Source organism: Populus trichocarpa, chromosome 14 (genome assembly GCF_000002775.5).
Source record: "Populus trichocarpa isolate Nisqually-1 chromosome 14, P.trichocarpa_v4.1, whole genome shotgun sequence".
In the NCBI taxonomy this organism is placed as follows: Eukaryota; Viridiplantae; Streptophyta; class Magnoliopsida; order Malpighiales; family Salicaceae; genus Populus; species Populus trichocarpa.
Genome location: NC_037298.2, coordinates 10,107,244 through 10,129,730, shown reverse-complemented (window position 1 = coordinate 10,129,730; position 22,487 = coordinate 10,107,244). Strand labels below are relative to the sequence as shown.

Here is a 22,487-nt window from a genome sequence, read left to right as displayed (position 1 = left end):
TTTGTCCTCTCTATGTTCACTTCTAAACTAGCTGCTGCTGCTGCTGCTGCGGCCGCCGCCGCCATTGTTTCTTCCCACTCCCACCAATTCCATTAAAGGCTTATTCAGCTAAGATATCTTGAGTCTGTTGAGCCATCACTTACCAATTATCTATTATTTTCCTCTAACTTTGTTTGATTTCATTTTAAAGAAGGTAAAGATTTGATGCTGTAAGTCTCAACTCAAGAAACCTCCTTGTAGATCATAAATAACTTCTTGTATTTGAGCTAATGTAATCTAATTCTTTACTCGTTAACCATTTTCTTTTCAGCTCTAATGATACACTGTTCTTCGTTTTCATCCATGTCCAGATCCATACAACTGATCTTCCCACATAATATTTTACTGGTCCCTCCTTGTTTTCTGAACTCTCCTCAAATGTTCGTGGTAAAGTCTTGAGACTATCACTATCACTAAAAAACAATGGCTTTGTTTATGTCTATCCCATCCCAAACCAATTGTTTCCTCAAGTCCACCTTCCTCCCATTGAGTGCTCCTTCTGAGATACATGTAAGTCCCTCGCTGACTTATAAAAAGCCCAGAAACAAGCGTCATATCTTGTTCAGCTCCAAAATTTGTTAGAATGTCAAATATAAACTATATATATAAATAGTAATTAGTAGCTTTAATCTCTTGTTAGAATGGATAAATCAAGCCTTTTGATTGTGTTCTCCAAAATATATATATACACTGAACAGGTTGTTTGATTAATTTAGTTTATTGTCCGAATAAACTAAGATTTCATTAAAACATGTCTTAAAGGTGAGTGGAGTTCCTCTTGATATTTACCTAGAAATAAATTATTATGGATTTAAACACGAATTATCTAGTAACTTATTTTTTAACTTATTAAACATGCAATTAAAAATAAAATTATCTTTTTCATAAGATATATTTGATCTTGAAAAAATAATTAGAGATAAAATAATTCATTTAATAATTTTTGGGCTACATTATAGATATTGATTTGCCTTTCAAATAACAAAATTTTAACCTTTAGATTGAGGGTTCCCTTTGTCTTTTCAAAAAATAAAAATTGAGATACAACCATGCTATCGAGGGAGAAAAATGTGCATGTGTTGAAGGGTTACTATTTTTTTTTTTTATTGAAATATTTCAAATATAAAATTACCATTGAATTTTAATAAAAACAAGATTGGATATAGTGATGTTTTTGTCGTTTCCAAATGATTGCAAGATTCAATCTCTTAAGTTTAATGTGGTCGTCAAATCCAGGCGCTTGAGTTTTACCACTATGTCAGACCGAAGACAAAGGGATATGGCAAACCAAACCTATGCATCTAAACCTAAGATATCTTTATATTGTTTATTAATTGGCCCACGACAACAACAAGCAGGCCATATATATAGTTCAATTACTAAAAGAAAATGCCAGGTACTAACTCAGTCAATATTAACACATGATATTGTGTATATAGTTTAATGACACTTTATACGGTCATTCATAAAAATAGGAGTACGTGTCTTCAAGATATAAACTATAAAATAATGTTTATTTATTATAATAGAATAACTTATCTTATTATTTTGTAAGATAAGTTACAAATCTTGTAATTACACTAATTTCATAAAAAATAATTTTTCAAACTTTCTCATATTTATTTATTTTTAGAAAAATTAATCAATAAAAAACACTTTTTAAATAAAAAATTGACTTGATTTCTAAAAAAATATTTTTCTTTTACTTTGGATGAATTTTTTTTTTCAAAAATTATAGAAATTTCATAAATATCTTATTATTTATTGATTATATCAAATTTGATCATTAATTTTTTTATTGCTATATATTTTGTTTTGAATATTTTTTTTTCAATTCCATCCCTTATAATTTGACTTAATTTAATTTTTATATAACTTTGGTATTTATTTATTTATTTATTTATTTTCTTATCATTTTTTTAATTGAAATTTTTCATCTACTATATTTGGTTCATATTCTTTTTTTTATTATTTATTTTTATTTGAAATAATTTATGAAATTGTAATTTTTTAATTTAATTATCTCTCAATTTTGTTATTTGTTTTTTATTTTTTTTATTTTAATTGTAATTTATTTATTTAAAATAATTTATAAAATTAAAATTTTTTTCAATTTAATTCTCTAACTTTTTTATTTACAAGATTTTGTCTGTATTTTTTTTTATAAACTTAAAAAAATATATTAATAAATTATTTTTTATTTTATTATATAGTGAAATACTAAAAAATATTTTTTAATTTATTTTTTATGATATTAATAAACATAAAAAAATAATCTATTTTTTAAAAATCCACATAAAAAAAATATATTTTCAAGTACACAAACAAACGGGCCTAAATTAAAACCAATGCAGCATGGCGGGATAAACAAATGGAAAAAAGCTTGTTCTCCCTGGTCATGGCTGCTTACCCTAGAAGATTTTATTTTGATTAGGGTAAGCAGCAGCCAGAAGCAGAAGCAGAAGCAGAAGCGGGAAGAATGTTGCGGGGAAGGGAAGAGCTTGAGCCGATTGGTGGGGAAGCGCAGAAGATTCCTCCCCGATCGCCATTCTCCTTTTCATTTCCATTTCCACCCTTATCAATATCTTCCCCGACTCAGCTTCAGCCTCAGGTACTGACTGTATGCACCACACCGCACCTCCATTCATCTCTCTTAATTTCTTCTCCGGTTGTCTAATTATTTTGTCATTCTGAATCTCAGACCTCGTTGAAAATGAAAATGGAAGAATGATGTCTCCAATGGAGACGGAAAGAAATCCAAACTACACCGCCGTCTTCTGATTGGGTATCTGGTCCTGTTTGTTCCTCTGAACTTTCTGCTCAACGCTACATCATCAACTCTCATTTAGGTATAAATATTTTTTTTTTAAATTAAGGTCTTTTATTACTAGGTTTAATCAATTAAACGAAATTCGAGTTTTATTCACCAGATATTGTCATTGTTTTAAGTGGTTACGAATCTTTTATTATTTATTGGTGTTTCTAGATGCATGCCTAAGTATAGAGTGGTGTAAAAGAGTTGGGAACAGGAACTGCACAGGAGGATGCGGCATTTGGTTTTGAGCTTTCAGAGCGAAACTCCATGAATGATGATGATTGGAAAATTTTCATTATTTGAAAATAGGATATTTACCAAAGTCCACCCAAAACCCAAGTACATGCGAATTTCCATCCTTTCATCCTTCTTTTTGTGTATTGTTCTTCCTAGATAAAAGAAAGGACCTAGAAAGTTTTTATTTTGTTCTCTCTTTGTGACACATAAAAGCACTGTACTGTTTACTAATAGTGCTTGAATGAATCCCAAAGTTAAAACCTGCATGGCTTACTAAGTGTTTAAAAATTTTCCTTGCAGAGAATTTCGTCTCCTCTCAACAATTTGCTCCCTCTCTGAATTGGTCTTACTGTGTGCGTTAGAGAATCTCTCCCCTCCCCTCATTTTTAATTCTTCTCGTGTAATTTAGCAACATTTGTTTGCTTCTTTTTTCTTTTCTATGATTTTTTATGGTGGGGTTTAATCCATTTTTCTGTGGCTAATACTCTTTGCTTAATCTATCATGGCATGACATGGATGCTAAACAGACCCTTGAAATTGTCGAATTTATTAGTTATTTCTTAATAATTAACTTGGATTGGATGTTCTGTTGCAATCTGCAATTGTTTGTGTGAGTTTGGTCTTCTTCTTTTCAACGTTTCATGAATATGGATAAAATATATTATATTATATAATTACCAAGGCAAATGATTTTTATTGACTTTGGACTTGATTTTCTTTTTTATTTGTAGCAGACGTTATATATATGCATAAATAGCACATGTCCTACTACCAGCGGTTGGGGGATATGAATTACATGGCGGAAGAGGCAGAAATGGTCGATTTCGTCGATGAAATGGATGGAGGAGCCGCCGGCGGTGTGGAAGATGTTGAAGCCAATGAATACAACTTGGTATTCTTCTCAACTTATTTTTTGGTAGTTTTGGTATATGTTTTTTTTATGGATGAGTATTTTATTTCAGGTAGAATTTACAAAATTAATTAATCTGGAATTTTTGGTAAAAAATGAGCAGCTTACCAAGGCTACGGATACATCTTCTGGGCAGGCCAGGAATGGGCAAGACATACAGGGTATTCCCTGGGAAAGATTGAATATAACCAGGGAAAAATACAGATTGACCAGGCTTGAGCAGTACAAGAATTATGAGACCATTCCATTATCCGGCGAAGCTGTCAATAAGGTACTTTAATACTCCTAATATTATTTGTTATTAACTTGCTTTCTGGGTTTCATAATTCTTTGTGATTATTGTACTTGGTTGTTTTAGGAGTGCAAACAAATGGAGAAGGGAGGCTACTACTATGAATTCTTCCATAATACTAGATCAGTTAAGCCCACTATACTTCATTTTCAGGTTTGTGGATTTTGCAACTTCTGTATGTGAATAGCAGATTCTTCTATGTTTCTGTAAAAACCTCGTCGTTTGTGTTTGTGTTTGTGTTTGAGCTGTCTTGACATCCTTCTGAAATAGGGAAAGAGAAAAGAAACTTGCTCTGATTAAATGTTGGTAGCTATCTTTTTAGTTTTAGGACTTGTGATTAAATATCTATCTTTTTCCTATAGTTCTGACATCTTAAGGTTAAACCTAGCATTGTAATTTCATAAAGCTGATTTCTGGTAACCTTCACAAAATTACAGCATTGTGATTAAATATCTAAATTTACATTCATTAGGAGGTGATTTATTTGAGTGCAAGAATAGATGTTGCGACAATGTCAATTTTAAACCAATAGGCAGGTAGAGAAATTGGATAGGGACAACTATAGTTTCGAGTACTTCCACCAGCAACAATGATTAAAGAAAAACTTCATTATGAGTAAATAAGAGTGGTCACTCAAATTAATATTTCATCCTGAAAGACAATACACCTAAATCTCATTTACTCTTTGTACAAGCACTTAGTTATGTCAAGAAAGAACCAAGACACACTTCTCTCTTCTCTCTTATAATAGCCAAAAAAAAAAAGAACAGCTGTTGAATACATCATAAAAGAGTACCAATCAAAATTCTTTTAATTTTTTTTCTCCATCCTTTGCTGCCTTGATATGTAGTACAGAATCCACCACGTATTCAAACTAAAACAGCTTCATAAAAAAAAACATGGTTGGTTTCCCTTAAAATCTTGGCAACAAGAAGACGTACACAATGATTCTTGGGTCTCCCTTATACAAGACACTCTAACGAATTTCAACAAATAAACCATTTATCAGATTTTCTTGAATTCAAGATCTAATATAAATATATCTGTGTAAATTATTATAGCCAAACTACAAAAAGAAGCCTTGAATTGCCAAGTTTATTAGACAAGCCATGAAACTACCAAGCATAATTGTTAGAGCGTTGACCTTGACCATGCAAAAGTCTTAATCCTAGGCCACTGGTTCAAGGTTTATGCAATGCAGGTCACTGAGCGTTTCTGATTAAGCTGCCAGCATCTAGGTTTTTGTGCTTGCGAAATTGACAAAACCTTACCAGTTCAACTGTTCAACCAATTAACTTCAAAACATGGCCTAGCCAAGGGTCCAATTCATCAGATTTTTGGTTCGAAAGTACTTCGCCTTATCCTATTTCCATTGTTGCTTAAGCATTGTTTTCTGGCAAGGACACCAGGTATTGTGTGTTCTGTTATGTGTTAGAGAAGTATTGCAGAATAGGAAGGTAGGATGGTCAATAGACATGCATTTTAGGATAGATAAATAACAAAAGAAGCTATTATTTGGATGGAGTATCAATGAAGATTGTATAGCTTTTTGAAGTTTCTTTGAAGTTTTATAGGATGGTAGACCATATAGCTCTCCCTCCCTCCTCTCTCTCTCTCTCTTCTCTCTCTATTTGCTTTTATAATTTACTAGTTCAGTAAAACAAAGTCATAACGCATTGTCTTGCCCGTGTAATGTATGGAGCATTATGGATGGGTCCTCCTAGATTTGGTTGTTTCCATAGTTTATGCTCCTAAAGCAACAAATTGGCTTTCGATGACTACACAGTAAGAGATTTGCTGTGTGGACAGATACGGGTCAAACATCTTTTATATTTTTGGTGATCAAGAATTTATCCTTTTATGCATGAAAACAAGAATGCTAAAAACAGACATGTTCAACAAAATATGGTGCTTCCTTGGTCCTTAATTGGTTTTTGCTAGTTCACACATGATTGGATCTTTGCTAGAAAGTTAACATAATCCTTGATTTATGAGGTTTGTTCATGCTAATTATTGAACATTTGAAATTCTCTGTTCCCATTACTTTTCATGGTTTATAGGTTTAGCAATCTACTTCCCATCTAGTACTGTCTTTCATGGATTGATCTTTTCCAGAGAGTAAAATCAAAATGAATTAATCTAAATATATTTGAGTGAATATTCCTGGACAGTATAGCTAATTTTTCATGTTTGCAAGATGTGCTAAATTTTAAGCTAGAGTCAATGATTTCAGTATTGATTCATCGGTAATAGTTTTACAGCTGTGATATGTTAGCACTAAAATGTAATGGAATGCAATGATGACCTTCAACTAATCATGTGTCCTGTGACATTCAATTAAACAAACAAAATAATAATCTCCTTCTCATCAAGTCCGCAACACATATTGGACAATTGACTTATTTGACATTTTGAATATCTGTTTGAGAAGGTTGTTCTTGAACTGTGTCTTAAGGCAAAACAATGAAGAAATGCCTGAAGCACTATAAAGATTGCCGCAGATGGCAAGCTGTTTCAAAAGCTGTACTTTCATGTGCCATTTACACTTTCATGCTTGAGGCAATGTGCTCAAATTTGAAAGGCTTTCAAATGGAGGAAAGCGTTTAGGAACTGAGATTAAAATCTTAGGGATACCATGCATGCTTACACAAACTAACTTTAAACAAACATATTGATCTAGGATTTCAGATGGTTCCGTAAGTGTGATTTTTAAGAGGCTTTAATATCCCACGGGGATAGTAAGTGACAAATTTCATGGAGGGTTACAGGTTCAACTTTTACTTCTGTTATTCTATCTTCCCTATTCTGTAATTTGGATATCTAAATGGAATGTGCAGATTGGTTCTGTTCCAACACCAATTCTGCTAGTGATGTCAAAGGAGCATGGGGTTCTGTTCCAAAACCACTTCTGGATAGCATTTGCTTGAGTTTAAACAATTGAATTTTTTTTTTCCATTTTGGTACAAATATTTTATAGGAAGAGTTTATCCTGGTTTTTAGAATTAAATTTGGCAAGTGCTATTGTCAGATCCAAAACTCTGTCTGCACAGTATTTATTGGAAACATGATGAAATTGCGCTTCAGCTTTACAATAATATCTACACTCCACTTAAGAAAAGTTTTATTTCAAACAAGGTCAACTCTCTTTTGTTTGTGTTTATGGAAATAGCTCGTGGTAATGGAACTGCAAATGCACCATCATCTTCTCCTGTTTACTACTCTGCAAGTCAATAATTTTGTTTGAAGAATCATGTGAATTACTAGATAAGAAAAATGCTAGCATCAAGAAAACGGTGCTGTATTATGTGAATTACATGAAACATGTCTGCATAAACTGAATTTCTTCTCTTCAGGAACAAGGATGCAATTGACGTGTTGAAGTGGTTGCTTTCTTATTTTACTTGTGATGGAAGAAGGTACATTGAATTTGGTATTTAACAATCAATATACTGTAAAAGGGACTATCATACATTGAATTTGGTATTTAACAATCAATATACTGTAAAAGGGACTATCATGGTACAAACTTGGCTTATTTACCATGTGTTTGAAATCAATCTGGAACTGCTGGCATGCATAACAAATCTTGTTATGAACAACATGATTCCCTAATTAGTCATCATCAGTCTATAAGAATAGCCTTATCGTTGTTGTATTGAGATATTTAAAGAAACTCTTGTAGTTCTATCCAATGCAAGGTTGTGAATTTCGTTGTTTTTCATCCAGAATAGTCGGTATATCACGTTTTGGTTTAAAAAATGGAACAAATCAAAAGGGATTTCATCTCGCCCAGAATCTCAGCCCATTCTGTAAATCCCGCCCAAGTTTTGACCAGAACATTTTGGTTTTGTTCCGGCCGTTCCATTTTAGCCAAATAATATTTTATTTTTTGCCTTTTTAATTTTTAAAAAATAGTTTAGTTTTACAGTATTAATCATACTTCTGAATCCAACCGTTGGATCAGGTAGAAATTAATGAGGAGCCTCTTAACATATTGTTATATTTTAGGTTAAAATTTTAGAGCAATCAGAGTTTAGAAAGGAGGAGCCTCTTAACATATTGTTATATTTTAGGTTAAAATTTTAGAGCAATCAGAGTTTAGAAAGGTCTTGCGTAACTGTTGATGACATTTTTGGAATATTGTTTAAATTTGTAATTTTGTTTTGAAATGTCATTTTTAGATTGGATTTTTTCCATTTATATCAATCAATAATATGTTTATTGAGAATTGAGTTTTATATATATTTTTTTAATTTGAGGTTATTATAGTCTCATAACCCGGATTATAAATTTGAAAGAATAATCTAGATTGATCCAGGTTCATTCAAAACATTAACCAAGAATAAAATTGATAACCTTGATCCAACCAAAAATAGCCTTGTAGAATCTTAGTTGCACAAAATTTATGATGGCATGGCAGAGGAAATCCTCATCATGTTATTGATTAATAAATAATAATAGATAATAAATACTTAATAATACTTCAACCTAATAAATAATTTATAAATACCTAAATTTTTTATGAAATAACAAATAATATATAAAAAATCCATCCCATCAATACTAATCGAAATCCCTAATTATAAATTGTTTCTGTTTTTGGTGGTGAGGCAAGGGGCAAAGCCCAAACCAAAAAAAGACTCATCAGAGGATTCAAGGGCAGACTACCGTAGGACAGTCCATAAAACCAGCCCGTAAGAAGTTCATTCCAGCATTAACTAGGCTGCTGGGCAGTGGGCAACATGGGTGATCTAATTTCAAAGCCGGGTACCCTTGCTTTTAATTAAAAATAAAATAATTTATCATGAGATCTGTTATCTTCTTGGAAAAAAAAAAACAATTTTTTTCTCTTAAATGCAGAGCTGTCAAGTAATGCTTCTTGTCTATCTCTTAAAATAACACAGCACAATAATTAAAACAAAATATAATACAATAATACTAAACAAATTTAAATATACCTTGTCTAGGGTTGGATAGCTGGCAAATGGAAATGCTCTGTAAGATGTACAATTCTTGTAGTTTTTTTTTTAAAAAAATTTTACATAAATAACTGACCAAAATTTAATTAATCTCATGCTTTTAAGGATAGCACTTTATTTTGAGACCAAACTTTTAGTGTCCATTTAGAAGTGTGGTTGTGGTTGTTTTTTAAAGTGTTTTTCGTGTCGAAATGCATCAAAATGATGTTTTTCATTTTTAAAAAAATTATTTTTGAGATCAGCGCATCAAAATAATCCAAAACATATAAAAAATAATAATTTTTAGCAAAAAAAATTTGAATTTTTGTGGAATCAAAATGCTTTTCGTGTCAAAATGCATCAAAATAATATTTTTTATTTTTTTAAAAATTATTTTTGAGATCAGCGCATCAAAATAATCCAAAACATATAAAAATATTAATTTTAAACCAAAAAAATTAAATTTTTATGGAACACGGTGCATAAATATTAGCTTAACTCATATGAAATGGGCTCAATAATGTATACGTAGTTCAATCAAACATTTGCTCAGAAAATAAAAAAAATTAAATCCAAAAAAAATTAGATTATCTATTATTCCTCTCACACAAATCACAAAAAAGGTGGTTTTTTTAAAAAAATTTGTGGACCACATTGAAGTGTTATTTTCCTTCTTTGATGTAGCTATGAGCTTGACAAGATTATCAATTATTCCTCTCACACAAATCACACACTTGATCAATATATCAAGTTACTAGAGATGCTAAAGAGTGGGGTAGGTTAAAAAAAAAGAAGAGAATTTTCCTGTATAACAAGCAACGCACTTTTCTTTACGTGAGTATTTTGCTTTTACGTTACAATATATTTTTTAAATTATTTTTGGCTTTGAAGAAAATAAATTGGTGCTTTTTATATACTTTTGAATAATTTTAATATATTAATATTAAAAATAAATTATAAAAATATTATGTTAATTTATTTTTAATTTAAAAAAAAAAACATTTTTGAATACTCCACTTCACCCGATCGATAAGCAGGGGTGGGGTGGGGTGGGGTGGGAAGTATATGGTAGGCCACGAGAAATGCTTTTTGACATTACACGATGTACATGGTGATGTAATAATGATATCAGGAATGCGAGCATCATAAGATAAGTGTACACGTGGCTAAGTGGGACAGTGCATGGCTAAGGTTTTATTATAAGACAAGTTTTTTTTTTTCACTTTAAATTAATATTTTTTAGTATTTTTAGATAATTTTAATATACTAATATTAAAAATAATTTAAAAAAAATAAAAAAAAATATTATTTTAATATATTTTAAAATAAAAAATACTTTAAAAATGAATTATTATTACAAACACTCTCTCTCTCTCTCGATCACATGTACACTCTCTCTCTCGATCACATGTACAGTGCATCTTGTGGTGTGGGGCTGTTTGGTTCTGCGGTTGAACCTGCTTTTCACCGAATTTCAAAATTTTTTTTTTTTTTTTGCTAAAATTAAGTGCGGTTTGTACTTTTTGGATCGTTTTGATGTGCTGATGTCAAAAATAATTTTTAAAAAATGAAAAAACATCATTGGCATGTATTTCAGCACGAAAAGCTATTTGAAAAGCAACCACTACCACACTACCAAACACCCAGACTTGAAGATGTGATGGGCCTGATAATGACTTTGGAAAATCTCGAGATGAGGCCCTCTCTCTAGAAGGCAAAGCATGCCTCCGAATGTATGATTATGATGGGTTTGTGTATTTTTATTTATTTATTTATTTATTATATGATGCATCGAGCCATGGGTGACATAAATTAAATATACAATTTTAAACTGTAAGCAAGGTGGCCTACACGACCATATGCAATGATTCCATTGCCTCATCGTCCCCGGAGTGATTGAAGCTCGTTGCCCACCATGAAGGGAAAATTCAGGTTGTCCACGTGTCGCCCACTTTTTCTTTTTCTTTTTTTTTTTAAATAATAATGTACGACACGTCATCAGCTTCTTAAAAAAATGTGCGCCTATCTTTTGTATACAGACCAAGCAAGGGGACCTACCTCGTTAGTGATTTGTCCTCTTTTTTTTGTTTTCTTTTTTATTATTTTTTTCCTTGCTATTAATTCTTTCCATTTAAATAGCAACTTATGCCCCCTCTTCTATTTCTTAAATAAATTAAATTAACTTTATTATTTAAATAATGATTGTTTTTTTTTAGTAGTGTGATACTTTGAAGAGATTAATTTGATTTTTTGTGATTCTTTTCTCTCTTATATTTTATATGGATTAGCTTTATTTGAATTGAGTTTTTTCTATAAAATAAAAATTATCTGTTATTAACAACAATAATTATCCACTAAGATAAAAGGAATAAAAACATTTAAAATATAAAAAAAGATTGTCGGTGTAAGACATTTGCAAGTGCATTTATATTTTATTTTTATTATTAAGATTAACTTACTGCTTTAATATTTAATTAGTATTGACAACTATTTTTATTTGCTAGTTTATATATATTTTTTAATTTATTATATAAAATATACATATTTTTTTTTCATTTCTCAATCAAAAAAAAAATATGATACATGAAAACATATCCACAATGTAATTATTTTGTTCATTTTATGTTTGAAATTAATTTAAAATTCTACTTGTAGCACAATACAAGCGGATCACTCTTATATTTTTTAATTAACATTAACAACTCTTTTACAATTTATCAATTTATATATTCCTTTTAATTTATTTTATTAAGTGTAAATAACATTTTTGTATTTTTTATTTTTAAAAATTCATTATACAATAAAATTTATTTGTAATATTGACACGTTTTTTTACCGTGTTAAAATTTAATTTGGGATTCTACCTGCAATGCGACGACACAGTACGGGTTTTAAAACTAGTAGTATTTCATATGCTTTTATGGTTAATTTTTATTTTAAAAAGGCAAAATAATAGCAAAAAGGGAGGAATATACGAAGTGTATATGTTAGATAAGAATAAATAAAATGAAAACACAGTAGGAAAAAAAAGGAAAAATGTGAGATACTAGGAACTATCAGCCATTAATCTACAATAAAAAATAAAACATTTTGCTTTTGATTCACGCATTTAGATGTTGATTCCTCTTTTATTTTCTATCATTAAATCTTTTCAATTCATCCTGTGATAATCAATTCTTACTATTTATAATAAATAGCACATTTTAAAAAACGATACACGTACATTTATTTTATATATATATATATATATATAATCCTTTAGTTCCGAGTTCTAACTACTTTAAGCGCAACATTATGCTTTGGCGCGACTTGAATTAAAAAAAATCATAATGAAAAAATATTAAGTTAAAGTAAATTATTTGATATTGTTATTAACATGATTTAGGATTAATCTTAAAATCAACTAATCTAATTTATTGAATAAAAAAATTCAACATAAAAATATATTAAGTTGAAGTGAATCATTTAATATTGTTATTAACACGGTCTAGTGGATCAATTTTACAATCAACTAATTTGATTTATTGTTTAACTTGAATTTAAAATTAAATCATATGAGAATTATTTTGATGTAACCCAATTAACTTAATGAGTTCCAAGATAACTTGGATGACTGGTAAAAAGAGTTGTTTGACTTTAAAAGAATCTATAAAAAACAACGGAAATAATTTATCAAGACAAATTTAAAATTAAGTAAATATTAAAGAAACAAAATGAGAAAAAAAAGAAAAATGAAAAAGAAAAGAAATGCAAAAAAGAAAAGAGCCATATTTGTTTTATATAAAAATCGGAGGTGAGCTTATACAGTAATGGAGACATTTCTATCTGGAATTGTAATAGTTGTGGCGATTTAAAGTGTTTTTTTTCTTAGAAATGTATCAAAATGAAGCTTTTTTATTTTTTAAAAATTATTTTTAATATTGGCATATCAAAACAATCCGAAATATATAAGAAAAAAATTTATTTTAAGTAAAAAAAATTTAAAATTTTTAAGAACGCGGTTTATACTGCGTTTTCAAGCACATTATATTAAAAAAAAAACAATTGAGGTACACACAGTTAAGTGAAAAAAAATTAAAAATAAAAGAACTCAATTAAAAAGAAATTCAGGTAGACGTGTTTATTTGACATTTGATTATAATTTTTTTAGAAGTGCAGATATCGAATTTTTGTTCACCTCAACCTTCTTCTTCTTCACAGGCGTTTCTTTAACACCACAGTCCAAAAACCCAATTTCCAAGTCAAATACATGCCAGAAGCTATGGGTTTTTAGGTCGGGAAAAGCGCACAAAAGATGACGACGAACGAATTAAATTGAGTCCAAACCATAGCAAGGAAAAAAAAGAGGGATTTTTTTTATATATGGATGGAAATTCATAATGTTTTAATAATAATAATAATAATAAGGTTTTGTTGCTATTAATATTAAGATTTTGGATAATTATAATGTTGGGTTCTATTTTTGATATAAACACTTTTGTACCTTTCTTCTTCTCCGACATTTGTTCGTCGTTGCCGGGGAGCCTGAAGAAGACAAGGTTGCTTGCCAAATAAGAACTTGGTAATATTATTTTTCACATGCATGCATATTGTCTTGCCGGGCTGTTCTCCGTGATAGATATTATATTTTAAAATATTTTTTATTTATAAATATATTAAAATAATATTTCATTGTTATTTTTTAAATTTTATTTTTATATATTCAAAACAATATAAAAATACTAAATAAATTAATAAAAAAAAAACAGTTTAACCAGATGGCTCCAACACTTTCCTTCTTTCTTTCCCTCTCCTGCGTGTCTAAATTTAAGTAAATTTTTAAAAATCTTCAAAATACATCTTTTATATCTATCCAAAATATTATGATCAAATGGTAAAAACTTGAGACTAAGAGATTTGCTTCCCCTCCCTTGTAATTTTAAATTCGAGCCATGTGGTTACTAATATGATGATCATTAGAGGTTTATATGATCGTTAACTTTAGGATCCATGAGATTAGTCGAGATGCGCGCAAGTTGATCCGGATACCCATGTTAATAAAAAAACAATTTTTTTTTTTAAAAACAACTGTTTTTATAAATTAATTTTAAGATCGGAATGTAAGATAACACACATCTTTAATTATAAAAATAATAATAAAAAAGAAAACAATTAAAGAGCAGATAAACATGCAAAAGGGGCGGTGCGTGCCCACAAGCAATCGATTATAAGAGAAGGTGGTTTTGCCGACAAATAATATAAATAATTTCGATAACCCAATCTTCTTATTTCTCTCAGATCCCATCATTCCATGAACCACCAGCACATTATTAAATTAAAGTAGAGAATGTGCCCCCACCATTATAATAATTTATCAATTTTCCTTGCAGAGAATTTCGTCTCCTCTCAACAATTTGCTCTCTCTGAATTGTTCCTCTCTGAATTGTTACTTACTGTGTGCGTAAGAGAATCCCTCCTTTTTAATTCTTCTGGTGTAATCTAGCAACAGTTTTTTGCTTCTTTTTTCTTTTCTATGATTTTTTATGGTGGGGTTTTAATCCATATTTCTGAGGCTAATACTCTTCGGCTAATCTATCATGGCATGAAATGGATGCTAAACAGACCCTTGAAACTGTCTAATTTATTAGTTATTTCTTAATAGTTAACTTGGATTGGATGTTCTGTTGCAACCTGCAATTGTTTGTGTGAGTTTGGTCTTCTTCTTTCTCAACGTTTCATGAATATGGATAAAATATATCATATTATCTAATTACCAAGGCAAATGATTTTTATTGACGTTGGAGTTGATTTTCTTTTTTATTTGTAGCAGACGTTATATATATGCATAAATAGCACATGTCCTACTTCCAGCGGTTGGGGGATATGAATTACATGGCGGAAGAGGCAGAAATGGTCGATTTCGTCGATGAAATTGATGGAGGAGCCGCCGCCGGTGTGGAAGATGTTGAAGCCAATGAATACGACTTGGTATTCTTCTCAACTTATTTTTTGGTAGTTTTGGTATATATTTTTTTCATGGATGAGTATTTTATTTCAGGTAGAATTTACAAAATTAATTAATCTGGAATTCTTGGTTAAAAATGAGCAGCTTACCAAGGCTACGGATACATCTTCTGGGCAGGCCAGGAATGGGCAAGACATACAGGGTATTCCCTGGGAAAGATTGAATATAACCAGGGAAAAATACAGATTGACCAGGCTTGAGCAGTACAAGAATTATGAGAACATTCCATTATCCGGCGAAGCTGTCGATAAGGTACTTTAATACTCTTAATATTATTTGTTATTAACTTGTTTTCCGGGTGTCATAATTCTTTGTGATTATTGTACTTGGTTGTTTTAGGAGTGCAAACAAATGGAGAAGGGAGGCCACTACTATGAATTCTTCCATAATACTAGATCGGTTAAGCCCACTATACTTCATTTTCAGGTTTGTGGATTTTGCAACTTCTGTATGTGAATAGCAGATTCTTCTATGTTTCTGTAAAAACCTCGTCATTTGTGTTTGTGTTTGAGCTGTCTTGACATCCTTCTGAAATAGGGAAAGAGAAAAGAAACTTGCTCTGATTAAATGTTGGTAGCTATCTATTTAGTTTTAGGACTTCTATCCTTAAATGTTAGTGTGTTATTCTTAGAACAATTTGTTTCTGTATTTATAAGTGGCAACTTTGTGTTGTTTTTTCTCTTTGGACTGCACATAGTAGCAAGTTTCCTTTAAAGCCGTATTGCATGTTAGCTGACTTCATCTACCTTTGCTAGTTATATTGCCCACCGGACACTTCAGAGCCTTTTGTTGTGCTATGGTTGTGCAGCTCAGGAACTTGGTTTGGGCCACTTCGAAACATGATGTATATCTGGTGTCGAATTATTCAGTCATGCACTGGTCATCCATATCTGGCAATTTGTCCGAGGTCATCAATTTTGCAGGACATGTAGCACCGTCTGAGGTATTATGATTATTTCCATGTTGACTCTCACAGTTAATAACAAATCTGTTTGTCAAGTATGATTAATCTCTCTCTCTCTCTCTCTATATATCTATCTATCTCTCTCGTGTTTCTCAAGAAAAGTTCCTTATCAGCCAAGTTCATATTTACCATTCTGGTTCCCCCCTCCCCAACTCATAATTGTTTGTAATACAGAAACATGCTGGAAGTTTGTTAGAAGGTTTCACCCAAACTCAAATTAGCACCATAGCAGTCAAAGATAATTTTCTTGTTGCTGGAGGCTTCCAAGGAGAGCTTACTTGCAAAGTGAGTTGATATCTCAGCAACTCTTTCTTCATTTGTTAGCTTATATAAAGTGGTAAGGTTTTTTGTAGTCTTATTTTATTTTGAGCCCTGTTCTTGACCTCATGTGTTGGATTACCATACAAGACACAGTGCTTCAAATAAATAAATTGTACTATCATTTAGAAGATTCTTTGCAGGCATTTTGAGGGTGGCTGTGCTCTTACTAGAATTTAACAGTAGGAAATGCCATTAGCCTATTTTCAAATCTGCAGTGGCATTTCTAATTTTAACCATTCAGAATGAGCTTGATGATAGGTCTTTTATGCTTTATATCTAAAGCATTTTCTTTTTCTTTTTACCTTTTCACTCTGAGTTGAGCTAATGTGCTTATGATATTACCATTTTAATACAATTGAGTGTTTGTGAAGTATTTTGAAATGTTACTTGAGTGAACAAGGCGTTGTTCTGCTCCTTTGCCTGCTATTTAGCAGCATTAGGAAGTTGATGAAATTGATAAATTGCAGTTCTACTTTTTATAAAGACTGTTCTGATGACGTTGTCCTAATGAAGATTGCATCATGAGTGACTTTCTGTTGTCCTCCATCTTGTACTGCGGAATGGTTTCCATTTCTAATGCTGCATGACTGAGAACATACATGTGGTCAGCGTTGATTTTATATGTGTAGGCAGTTATCGGAGGTTATGGTTATTGTTGATAAAAGGTTTAGAGGTTCTGAGCTGAATAGGAATTGGAAAGATCAAGTTTTGAGGCTAATAACATAATACGGTATCAAAGTGAAGAATCTGGCTGGTAGAATTTTCAGGGAGCCAGTTGAACAAAGGCTTTTATGGGTCACAAACAATTTGATTATTTGCATAACTTGTAATACAAGAGTTAATTTGAGGTTGCAAAGGCATTACTGTAGCCTGAGATCAAGTAGTGTAGTGAACAAAGAGGCAATAGGAGGATAAGAATTATTAAGTTGAGAAAGAGAAATATGGAAGGGATTATTGGAATATGCACATCGATTTGGATGCAATTGGTGGGAAGATCTATATGAGATTGTTTTGTTTTTCCATATGAAGAGAATTAGGCAAAACATCAGTAAGTTAGATCTATATGGTTAAATATTAATTACAGGTTCTGTGTTGTGGTGACTTGACTCAGTTTCTACATTTGCATCTTGCAAAGCTGCAGGATTGTGCTGTACTGGTGTGAAACATGAAGTGAGGATGGATGTGAATTAGAAGATAAGCTATCGGGGAACAGGAAATAGAAAGCTTGTTGCAAGCATTCTTTTTATTTTTCCTTTGGCGAATGCTGAGTGTTTGGAGGGTTCAATAAATGCTTTTAAACACATTTGCTTTGTGTCAACTTTGTCTTTGCCCTTCATTTCATTTCATACTTCAGATTTTAGACATAAGAATTAAAAGATCATGTCCTCAATGTTGCCGCGTAGCATTTAGGGGGAACATTTGAAACCCATGTTTCGAATATGAAATTGGACCATGATATAGGATCCTGAAATGGAAATATGCACAGTTTAGGATAAAAAAAGAAGAAAGAAGCATGCTCTGCACTCCTCCACGGGATTCCATAGTCCTTGGATTTGGAGCCTCTGATGTTAGCTGCCACAAGCGACCTACATGTTGTATCGGTCAGGATATAAGTCCTGTCAGATGTATGGTTGTGAAAACATTGTCATTTTCCTTAAAAATATGAAACGTGTTTAGAAGTGGGAGTGCTGTATTTGCATTGAAGCCTTTGTGAAGACAAAAAATTGCATTTTTTTATCTGTCGCCAATAATTAGTTGTAATAAGACAAATAAAATCACGGACAAGTTTCATGGTAAATGTTTATTAGTTAATTGAAATTGAGTTTTAACCATTCACCTGGTATGAAAAAAAAGTTTTTTTCCTTCTTCAATGAAGTCTTCTTTTTCATGAAAGAAAAGAAAAGAATGAATTGAGACTGATGAAGTTTGATGTCAGTAGCAGGCCATGGCCATGTTCATGTGGATAATTATGTATCCCTCTTGTTTATCACATGTTCAATACCTAATCAGCAGGGCCTGGTACATGCTGCATGTTTGCAACAGGCATGGATATTTACTTCCTTCTGCCACATCTTTTAGATTTTCATTTCATGTTCGTTCATTTGATGAACTGCTGAAATTGTTAACATTGTATTTTATGAGCCAAGGTTTTGGAAAGCTAACATAATATGATTTTAGCTCTACTTTTCCTGGGTTTCAAACATCTGCTGCTCCTGCAAACAGGAAAAATAAAATAAGATACAATCAAAATTATGGAAAGACCAATAGGCTGCTCATGCATCTTTTCTGGAAGTCTTTTTCTAACCTGTTAATTTATCTGCTGCAGCGTTTGGATAAGCAAGGAGTTAGCTTTTGTACCCGCACAACATACGATGATAATGCCATCACGAATGCTATTGAGATATATGATGGCATGAGGTAGTAAGATTATTTTGTATTTGCTCAGTATCATAAACTGTTTTTAGCCATTACAGATTGATATGGGATCTGTTCTTGCAGGGGTGGAATCAAATTCATGGCATCCAACAATGATTGTGGTCTTAGAGAATATGACTTGGAGACGTTTCAGCTTTTGAATCACTTCCGTTTCCCTTGGCCGGTGAATGTAAGCTATCCTCATCACTTACAAGAAACACTAATATGCATTTCGTGGTTGATTTTTTTTGTTTCTGTCCCAACTTTCTGTACGACTGCTACATGAATCTCACTGTTAGAAAGGAACAACACATATAGGGGAACTGCTAACTGGCAATTGAGTTTTCTCCATCAATTTCTTTTCATATGCATAAAATAGATGGAAGATGCCACTACAATAACTGTAGAAGGAAAAAAGAAATTAAACAACCAAAATGTGTTAGAAGTCTATTTGGAGCAGTTTATAAATGAATTGATAGAATTGATTGCAAATGGATTTTCTATTCAAAACTATTTGGAAGAACAAAAGCCTAATTGAGTTAAAGCTAGCATGATAAAATAGGAATTGACAAATCTTACCAAAATAAGTCTCGGTCTCGGCTCTACCGATCCATTTGAGTTGTAATTTCAATTCATTTCTCCTAACTAATTTTGGTTTCCAACTCATGAATTGGGATCAACAAATCCAAATTCAACTTGTTTTGTTCCAAACTGGGTGTTAATCACCTGCACAAAGCAGGTTTTTGAAGCATCTTTAAGGTCCTTGACTCTTCAATCTCTAGTCATCATCTGTTGTGGAACTCTATAGCTGCCATGACTTTCCCAGCTTCCAATTTGATGACTAAACTTGTTTTTATTGCAGCACACATCAATGAGTCCAGACAGTAGGCTGATGACAGTTGTCGGAGATAACTTGGACGGATTGCTGGTGGATTCACAGAGTGGGAAGGTACGACAAGTTTTCCACGTGAAGTTTTTTTTAAGTCAATGAAATTGGTATCTCTATTTTTCCCAGAGAGGAATTATGTTGCTTTCAAGACAGGTAAGTGTATAAAAAACTAACTGGAAAACATTCAATACCCCACCTGCCCCCATCAACTATGCTTTCTTCTTCTTCTTTTGTATTAGTCCAGCTGGAAAATTATTTAGGGAAGTGTAACCTTGTTTTCTATTTGTCGTCTTCCATGCTCATAATTTCTGGAATGCCAGAAGCAATCATCCCTGCCTTCTGTCTGAATATGCACTACATTTTTTTGTTGTTATTTTTTAAGTGAAGTTCGTGTTCTTAAAGCATGGTTTTTTTAAACTGTGTTTTTTGTAATTCTTGGTTATTCAATTGAGACACCGAATATTGTTTGCATTCTTAAATCATAATCATGTCAATGTTTTTGCAGACTGTATCCACTGTAGAAGGACACTCCGATTATTCTTTTGCATCAGCATGGCACCCAGATGGACGTGTTTTTGCCACAGGCAATCAGGATAAGACTTGCCGGGTGTGGGATATAAGAAAGTTGTCATCGCCTACTGTGATACTCAAGGGAAACTTGGGTGCGGTTCGTTCAATTCGTTTCTCATCAGATGGCCAATTCATGTTCGTAGCTGAACCTGCAGATTTTGTGCATGTTTATAGCACACGAGATGACTACAGAAAGCGGCAAGAGATTGATTTCTTTGGTGAGATTTCAGGAGTAGCTCTCAGCCCAGATGATGAATCTTTGTCTATCGGAATCTGGGACCGGACTTATGCGAGCTTGCTACAGTACAACAAAAGACATAAATATGGTTATCTCGATTCCTACTTGTGATTGTGTGTCAAAGCATCTTCTTCACTAGCTTGCTGCTCAATCTTGTATCCACCATTTTGTGTTGTATTCATTAGGTCTGATTGAAATCAAAGATGAGGATAGAATAAGACACTCCTCGTTAGAACTTTGCTTAGAGAGCATGTACAGTAACATTTTGATCATTACATGAAATGAAAGACGCCTTCGTCAACTTCATTTTTCTTTCAAGTTTTGCACCGTCTCTCCCCTTGCGCTTGTAACCCCGGCAAGGCCAGCTTCTATTTTGAGTGAGTTTTGTGATTTCGAGACAAACCCGACAGACCTATTTACTGGGTTTTAAGTAGAGATCAAACAGGACACCATGATTTGCAACATCAAGCAATTCGCAATGCGGGCCTGACATTCTCTCGGAGGTAAAACCCATCTATCTTTGTTTTTCCTTCCCATTTATTTAACGAGAGTTCAAAATCATTTGAAGCCTCTGTATATCTCAGAGGTCCAGTCCTTTTGCATCGCCGACGAATCTTCCATTTCCTTGACAAAAATTCCATTCCTCTTTTACTAGAAACCATCACCAGCGGATTACTCAACTTGGGTTCCACAAAGCTTCTGCAAAGCCAACCACCAAAGTTCCAGAGAAAAAGAAACACTCATTTCTCACCCTTGTAAAATCTGCCACAGACCAACGACCTCTTTTTTTTTTATTATTATTATTAACATAAGTGTTCAGACCAGTTTATACGTATCTCGATTAATCTCATGAACCTTAAAATTAACAATTATATAATCTATCAGTAGCTCTGAAAGAACTCAAATTCATGATTATTGTGAAATAAATTTAAAATCTAACTAGTTGAATTATCTCATAATTCTCCTTCTTCATTTCTTGATTGCTTGTATGATGTCAAGGGTTCAAGTCCCATTTATTCGCGACCTTCCAGTTTCTCTTGATTTTTAATTCTTTCTTAGTCCAGGAAAAAATTCTTTTGAACCCTAATCCCATTAAAGACTCCCCATTTCTGCTGTTGTGATTTTTCTTGACCATGGTCTCTTATGGCACGAGAAGTCGAGAACTGTCGGAATGGATTTTTTTTAACCCATCATTTTTTATATATATAAAATTTGTTCGGCCCTCCGCAAACAGCTGCAACATATCTAGTGTAAATTTAACCATCATTATTACATTATTAAATAGATAATATTTTATATTAAATATTTTTTATTGTTTTATTAACTTATCTATAATTTCATCACGTATGAAATTCATCCGATAAAAACTATGGTTTTTATGATTTTTTGAGCGTGTAACAAAATCAGGTAAAATATCATCAGAAACAAAATTGAAATTGCGATCAAATTCCGCAAATGCTACGTCATCATGCGATCTCCTTCTAATTTATGTAGTGTTATTGAATAATATTAAACACTAGTTTTTCGAGTAAAACACAATTAAAAAAAATGATTTTTTTACCGGGTCCAACGCAGCCCAATGAACAGTAGAGACACTGTTCACGTGAATAGTGCAGAGTGAATTAATTCACCGGGCACTGTTCACTTCGAGAAGTGAACAGTGCCCGGTGAATTAATTCACTCTGCACATACGCGGCAGGGGGAGAAGCAACTCTCAACTGTTTTCGGCAAATCGGTGGTTTCAACATAAATTATATAAGCCGCACACAAACAATAAATTAAGTTTTAACATTATCAAACATGTTTGTACGGTTTGCTTTAAAAGCTAAAAGTTA

At 32.1% G+C, this 22,487-nt stretch overlaps 1 protein-coding gene across 21 annotated transcripts; it reads left to right on the top strand.

Annotated features, from left to right (window-relative positions):
* The first annotated feature begins 2,417 nt into the window (after window positions 1–2,417).
* Window positions 2,418–20,970, top strand: LOC7462019 (uncharacterized WD repeat-containing protein C2A9.03). Of its 21 annotated transcripts, none has more exons than XM_052446855.1 (11): window positions 2,418–2,650; window positions 2,741–2,888; window positions 3,826–3,983; window positions 4,054–4,272; window positions 4,360–4,446; window positions 16,064–16,198; window positions 16,394–16,504; window positions 18,867–18,958; window positions 19,040–19,145; window positions 19,818–19,904; window positions 20,350–20,970. In XM_052446855.1, exons 3-11 carry the CDS (start codon window positions 3,852–3,854, stop codon window positions 20,761–20,763), a joined length of 1,383 nt encoding a protein of 460 aa, XP_052302815.1. In that variant the 5' UTR covers window positions 2,418–2,650; window positions 2,741–2,888; window positions 3,826–3,851; the 3' UTR covers window positions 20,764–20,970. The 21 variants fall into 21 exon arrangements, with proteins under 21 accessions (XP_052302815.1, XP_052302821.1, XP_052302810.1 ...); XM_052446861.1 differs by having other exon boundaries at window positions 2,419–2,650; window positions 4,105–4,272; XM_052446850.1 differs by lacking the exons at window positions 3,826–3,983; window positions 4,054–4,272; window positions 4,360–4,446 and adding exons at window positions 15,061–15,218; window positions 15,289–15,507; window positions 15,595–15,681 and having other exon boundaries at window positions 2,422–2,650.
* The last annotated feature ends 1,517 nt before the right edge of the window (window positions 20,971–22,487 follow it).

Bases quoted from the DNA above. Each gene is read 5' to 3' on its own strand.
- LOC7462019 (XM_052446855.1), top strand. From the start codon at position 3,852: ATGTCCTACTACCAGCGGTTGGGGGATATGAATTACATGGCGGAAGAG. The intron at 3,984-4,053 runs GTATTCTTCTCA...ATTTTATTTCAG, and splicing joins AAGCCAATGAATACAACTTG to GTAGAATTTACAAAATTAAT. The intron at 19,146-19,817 runs GTAAGCTATCCT...TTTTTATTGCAG, and splicing joins GTTTCCCTTGGCCGGTGAAT to CACACATCAATGAGTCCAGA.